This window comes from Tympanuchus pallidicinctus, unplaced genomic scaffold, assembly GCF_026119805.1.
Source record: "Tympanuchus pallidicinctus isolate F22 unplaced genomic scaffold, pur_lepc_1.0 scaffold2, whole genome shotgun sequence".
Lineage (NCBI taxonomy): Eukaryota > Metazoa > Chordata > Aves > Galliformes > Phasianidae > Tympanuchus > Tympanuchus pallidicinctus.
In genome coordinates, this window is record NW_026294721.1 from 13,971,601 (window position 1) to 13,978,829 (window position 7,229).

General features: G+C 41.9%; 1 protein-coding gene across 1 annotated transcript; it reads right to left on the reverse strand.

The window, feature by feature from the left end:
* Positions 1-3,441: 3,441 nt before the first annotated feature.
* On the reverse strand, positions 3,442-5,748 carry FGFBP1 (fibroblast growth factor binding protein 1). Its single transcript, XM_052682027.1, has 2 exons — positions 5,659-5,748; positions 3,442-4,286 (listed from the first exon to the last, which is right to left on the reverse strand). The coding sequence occupies exon 2, from the start codon at positions 4,266-4,268 to the stop codon at positions 3,558-3,560; it is 711 nt and encodes a 236-aa protein (XP_052537987.1). The 5' UTR covers positions 4,269-4,286; positions 5,659-5,748; the 3' UTR covers positions 3,442-3,557.
* Positions 5,749-7,229: the final 1,481 nt, after the last annotated feature.

Here is a 7,229-nt window from a genome sequence, read left to right on the forward strand (position 1 = left end):
AGTCCCAGTGTGCTAAACAAATCGTTGCCATTCTTGGAAATAGCCTAGAGGAACACACAATAAAATATATTGAAATGGAATGAGATCCAGGGAAAGACATGGGTGAGGCGCAGCAGCTACCAACAAGTACGGAGCTGCCTTGCTCAGGGCAGCATCAGAAAAAAAAAAACAAACAAAAAAACCAAAACAACAAAAAAAACAACCAGGTAAAAGTGGAAAAGGGAGTGGAATTTGTTATCTAGGTTGAACTATGCCTACATGACTTGAGCACAGCAGTGTAAAATATGTCATGTCTGAACACTGAGTCTCTGCAATGGTTGGCCAAATTCAGGTGAGGTGATATCAGGCGGTAGGTACTCATTGGCCCCCTCAGGGAAAGAGGAGGGTAGGGCCCTCTTGGGAGCAGGAAAGTTGACTCACCCAGCTCTGTTCTCCTACAAGCAGCCGTGAAACAGGAGAGATTAGATGTGTAACCTGTACTGCTGCCAAAGTGGTAAACGAATAAAAGAGGTTGCAAAAGAAGCGGAAACTCATTAAAATGAGATTGTGTGTGTGAAATATATACTACAGAAAATAATGAAAGAATAGAAACTTTAAAATTAAAGGAGCTGAAATTTTACAAAGTCTAAAGTTGTGCTGCACTGCCAGAGCTATTTGTTGTTCACTAATAACATCCCCCTATTTCCTAGTGAATATAGAATTACATCTTAGATTTCCTAGATAAGACTATTAAGTACTAGCAAATATCTTCCAAAAAATGCTTAACTTCGATGTTTTTAGTCTCCTTTTAACTCTTAGTTTCTCTGATCTTTGTTGAAGGTTGAAAGGTGCAGAAGTCCTAGGCTGCACAGGCATAATTTAAATCCATTTTTTCCCTCTTGCTCTGCTAAAGATGGTGTTAGAAAATTCAGTACCACCACTAAGATATGCAGAGTAGAGTCAGTGGTGAAGTTTCTCAGAATGATCATAGACCCTAAGGTGAATGCCAGAAAATATTTATTTAACCTGCTTGACTCTAGAAGGACCAATGTTATACCAACCCAAGTGGCCCTGTAAATGCTCAGAAGAGAGCAGCTCCCAGCAATTGTAGTCAAGTGATTGTAGATGCATGACTGAAACACAAGGTTTGCTAAGCATGCTGAAAGCTTAGATGCACTTAACTGTAGATCTGTAGTCTATGTAGTCACTGAAGTCTATGGCTGCCCATGACGTTGTAGTCCTTCTGGGGTACTGGAACAATCCCATACATCTCAGCTGAAATGCACCCTGGAACTGCTAAGATTCAAGTGTTTTCCTTCTGGAAAGATCCATGCAAGAGGGTAGCAGTCAGTCCTGGAAGAAAACAAGACAATGAAGACACGGGAACACAATGTCATTCATCCCTGGAGAGGAGAGTGCAGCTCTCACACGTGCTGACAGTCCAGCAGGCAGAGACACAGTCACAGCTCCGGAATCTGGGGCTGGAATTTGCTTTGGGAATATGTCACTGGCTCCATGTGCATGGCTGGCCAACAGCCACAGAGCTGAGCAGTGCCTCCTGGAGATCCCAAGGGGTGGATCACGCTTCAGGCAACCAATTGCTGATGTTAGTACTTGGGAGGGTAACAGCAGCTAAGGGTAGTTAGGACTGGACTTTTTCCAAAGTATCTGGAACAACTGAGCCTCTTAATTCAGCCTTGTCTAGAGCTCTGGTTGTAATCTGAGGTTATTATACTGGTAGCTGTATACTAGATTAGATATTTGTCACTAATTGCTACAATATATGGTTGGCTGAGCCATATGTGTGCTACTCATCCTTCCTCTGCATCTTCTGGCCTTATTTCAGCATTTTTCCACTGTGAAATGGTGCAGGCTGAAACACAACGTTTCTAGAAGCTGAAACTCCATACCTGCATATCTACATTAATAATAAGAAGTGGGTAGCTAGCTTTCCACCCAATGTGGCACTGGAATGGCTGTGTCTTTCAGTCTACTTGGAATATAGCACTGATGCCTCTTTATGGAAATTTTGCTTTACTGTGGGCATTGGTCTAACAATACTTGCACCAGACAGCCTGGGAATACCCCCCTGTATCCACAAGGCATGTGAGGCTCAAACTTCAGTAAGAAGTATCTACCTCCTTCTTCTAATTTGGACTTAACTAAAATACAGCTGAATCCTTCTGAAATAACACAGTTTGACTAATAGCAGCATCCTACATTCAAGACATTTGTCTTGAATGTAGCAACTCGCCAGAGCAGCATTAAAACATCCTCCCCAGACATATTGATTTAAATAAAAGGTTACTCATAACAACTCATCTTATGAATATTCTTTAAAATTTTGGGGTCAGCCCAGGTCTTAGCAGAGAGATAATTACAAAAAGGAATGGGTTTTATTTTCTCAAGGGGCAGAAATGCTATGTTAATCTGCTAGGAATTATCAGGGAAATTGTATTTCAAGGAAGTTTTTTCACTGTGGCAGCAGACCTTCCTTTCCAGCCTACTGCCACTAGAAAAGTGTAACTTGCACATTTTTCTTTCAGCTGAAGTTTTAAATGTTTCCAAAGATCAACTGTCAGCATTTGGCTTGAAATTTTCTAAAATTTCTATTCTTGTAGAATTGGATTATTATTAATATTTTTTAAATACAGATGAAGTCTAACACATGGAAAAGGATTTATTAGTGTTTTCCATATATGCAGGGAGCAAGCAATGGAACTTCAAAGAAATACAGAGGCAGCAGTGAGCATAAGTTCTTCAGCTGCTGGAGGAAGAGTTCAGCCCTGCAACAGAAGTGATCTTGGGCAGGCCATTTAATCTCTGTGTCTCAGTTTCCCTACCACAGAAAAGTAAAACGTGTTTCATAATATAGGAGAAATGAAAGAACTGAAGTTTGCAAAGTTTTCTGTCATCTTTTGATGTGTTGGGAAAACCAAAATTTTTTTGTAAAATTATGAAAATATGAAAATCCTGCCACCCTTCATTATCATGATGATTGCAAACAAATAATAGTTTATTTCCCTCAAACAAAATCATTGAATGCTCTGGCTGAATTCTGCAAAGCTGCAGAAGTTTTGTTAAAACAGCTGTATAGGCAATACTTTGCCTTGGTCTTGTGAATGATCAGCCTTTCAGAAAAGCTCAGCAATTCCAGAGAAGTTTAATTCAACACACAGAGAATACTTTAAATATATCTTGAAGTTTATTTTTCTTAGTAATTTTTAGGTCAAATGCAGAGTACATAACTGAGGAGTGCATAGCACCAAAGTCATCCCTTTGGCTAGCACAGCTCAAAGGGGGGCAAAGAGACTGCTTAGATACCTCTGTGCAGAGTACGTAACATCAACAGGTAATGCTTATGTAGAAACATGTGTGCAAATGAAATCTGTAACATCTTCAACTGTACCAAGTGTCGTCTGTCGTGTAAAAACAAGATCTGAAAAATATATAAATATACAGTTTTATGTCTTTTTTTTTTCCTATGTACACTATATAACAGGAGAATAAAACCTGGGAGTTTGCAGTAATTTCGGTGAGATCAGACTGTTGTGATGCGGAACTTTACAAACACATCCTCAGCACTTTTTGTCTTGCACCATGGTGATGAAGAAGTTGCATAAAGACAGCAAACTCTCTGGGCAGTATTCCTCAGCCACCTTCTTCTGATCAATGTAATCTACGTCTTCCACGCAGTCTGGAGGGCTGTGTTCTGGCTGTTTTCCAGTCTCAGAAGCTGCTGGGACCTGGGCATCCTCTGCAGCATGGTGAGCTGGGTGCTCTTTGGCAGGGCCCTCTGCTGCCAGGAGGCTTGAGCGTGTCAGCTTGAGGTGAGCGCCTCGTGGGCTTTTCCTGCATATTTTAGATTTTAGCATGCTCCTGGGGTCTTGGCAGATCTGCTTCTGCTTCTTCAGGGAGCGGGAGACCTGCTTCCAGTAGGACTTCTGATTTGCTGCATAGTGTGGGCAGGTGGAGGGGTCCCCTGAGAACTCACACCAGAACGCACTGTCCCCATTCCTGCACTCAATGTGCACAGTTGCAGCACTCATGTCGGTCACCGCCCAGGTGCAGTCAGCATTTTCTTTGGATTTAAATTTGCCTTTAGGAGATGCCTTTCCTCCTTTTGGTTTCCGCCCTTTTTCTCTCTCTGGGTTTGATTCAGTCTGTTTTTTCCCACCGTGCTCTATGCCTTGTTTCCCCTTTCTTCTCTCCTGCCTTTCACAGCTGGTGAGTAGCATCTGGGACACAAGAATCAACACACACAGGAGTCCAACATTTTTAATCCACATGTTTTGCTCGTTATTTGCCTTCAAAACAAAAACATACAGTCATTAAAACATTTTCACTTCCTACTGGACTTTATTTGATAGCTGCAGGAGTTCAGACTGGCTCCTTGATATCTGTTAGAACGATACCTATTAGAACCTCTCTGCCAGGGGGGAGGTTCAGGTGGTATATTAGGAAGCATTTTGTCTCCTAAAGAGCAATGAGGCATTGACACAGGCTGTCCAGGGAGGTGATGGAGTCACCATCCCTGAAGGTGTTAAGGAAACATGGAGATGTGGCACTGAGGGACATGGTTTAGTGGGAAGTATTGGTGGTAGATGGATGATTAGACTAGATGATCTTACAGGTCTTTTCCAGTCTCAATGATTCTATGATTCTTTGATGTTATTGGGAAGATCCTCTGTCCTCCATGTGCACAGTACCTGGTTTCTAGAACCATTACATATTATTATATCCAAACGGTGTGAAACAGAAGAGACTCTTTACCAAGATACACTCCTGCCTAGTAACTGAGGAACCCTTATTGCAATCCCTTCTGCAATCCCAGACAGAATTTGGCCACAGGACTTGTCAGTTTGAGATGGATATCTGAAGCTATGCCATACAAAGCTGCTGCTATGTCCACGATCTCCCATTTTGTGAATGTCACATGAGTCATTTTGACTCCAGCCTCTGTGCTAAATAGAAATAGAGCATAATTATTTACTAGGCATCCTGTAAATTTTCTTAATTCACTTGGTACGCTGGTATGTAAGAGCTTTCTATTACAAATAAAATATTTTTTTCATAAACTGAAAAGTAACTACAGATGCATTTTTTTCTTGTCTTGCCTACTGCACAAACAGAACTGCTTTTTGCTTTTGAAGACACCTGTAGTACAATTGGATGTGCCTAAAGCTGCTGTGTACAGAATGCATTTATTTCTGTAGGTGTTTCCCTCTGTGAAGCAGCTTTCAGGATCAAAGCTCTGGTGGAGCACACCATAATAGCTGAAGGTTAAATGTGGCTTTTAGTGTGCTAAGTGTACTGTTCAGATGTTTCCATCACACACATTTCGGCAGCCAAGTTGCCACGTTAGAAAGCAGAAATTCATGTGGAGGCATGCTAATAAGGAGTCCATTTCAGCATTCAACTTTCTGCACATAGAACACATAGATAGCAGCAGACGTGAGCAGGTCCCACTTCTGTGTAGCTCTTACCTGACTCGCTGCCTTATTCTATTCAAAGAGATTTTCACAGCATGAAACCCTCTTTAGAAAACACCCCATGGTAGTTACAAATATGCAGTTATTAAAAATACGCAACAAGTGAAAATTAAAACAACTAATGATGTGGCAGTAACTTTCAGTTACAAGTAGAACGGTGTGAAAGTAAGATAGCTGAAATAAATACCTTGCCCAGGAGCCAGAGGTATCCAAACTTCACTCAGGATGCAGCTCGTCTCTCTCAGAAGGACTGGAGCTGCTTGTAAAGGCAGTGCGGTATTTATAAGGGCAGAGACACACCTTCTGGGCTCCAGCAAGACGGTTACAACACAATAGGATGCCTCCGTGCCATGTTCCTTCACCTTTGACACACCTCCTTGGAGAAGTGCCAGGTCTTAGTACACAAAGCATCAGCACGGTGGGGTGACAAGGTGTGTGTGTACAGATCAGACATTCCTTGGGCCAAGTTCTTCCCTCTTTATATACAGTGATAAGAACTTCCTTACATCATGAGCTTCCCTAACAAAGCTTTTCCCAGCCATGGAGAGACATGTCCTGCAAGCTGCTCTGCTACTGTGTGCAATTGACTTTAGGTCAGCATGCAGTTTCTCTCTGCAAAATGAAACTCGTTCCACAGAGCACTTCAAGCCTACCTTCAGAAGATTTCATCACCTCCTGTCACAAATGAGTAAATTAATAGTAAAGAAGTGTTAGAGAACAGTTTAGAACCAAAATAAGTCATTATTCTGCATTAGGGACAGGATTCATGACAGTGGGATGGTCATAAGCATAAAGTTCAGAAACAAATTCATATAAATACATATATAAATGCATATAAATATGCATTTGGAGCTGATAATTGATTTTGCTTAAAGAATAGGCTGGTGCCTTTGTGGTGGGGTTGCCTTTGTAGTGGAGATGCTTCAGGAGAATTTACTGGGTAGTATAAGTGTGACAATTGTAATATGTACTTTAGAAGTAGTTCCAAGACAAATGGTTGGGATACAAGAAGATAGGAGAAAGGAGATATCTTTGTAAGAAAGGCAGCTCTTCCTCCTCATCTCTCCCGTAGTATATTAATGGGATGTGACAGAGGGAAAAAGTTGTAGGAAAAGCATTGTCTGGACTGGTGATAAGGAGACTGTTCACATTCTGTAAAAAATCAGAAGCCAAAAACCCCAAATAAAATGGGTCATTCTGCAATGTGCGAGTGTCAGAATGTGGGGAAGAGGACTCAAATATCCTAAGTACTGAGGATGTAACCTATGAGCCACAACTATCTGTTTAGCCATTCATCTATGTTCAGCTCCCTGGGATGCTTCTGATCAAGCGGAGGCACCAGATTTGCCTTCTGTGCCTTTGGCTGGCATGAGTTCCTATGGAACTACTTGCAACAGTCCTCTGAAAGTGGAAGATGTGTCCTCAGCACTGCCAAGGACTGATGAATGGGGCAGGTGGGACTCAGTGATCAGAAAATGATTAACAGCTTGTCAGGTTGGGGGGAATCTGAGAATGAAGATAATGCAAGAGAGAAGTCCAGGAGGGATTGTCCTGCTCAGGAATCCCAAACTGACTCTGCACAGTACAGACAGCAGCATCTGCAGACTGTGGCTTGGATCCTTAAGCACTGCAGCTGTGCTACTATGGCCATGCATCCAAAGTAATGAGCATCTCATCAGGGCTAATTACTTCAGCGACAGTGTCAAGCCAAAGTGGTTACATGACCTCATGTTCTGGCTCTAATTCAGGTACAACTTT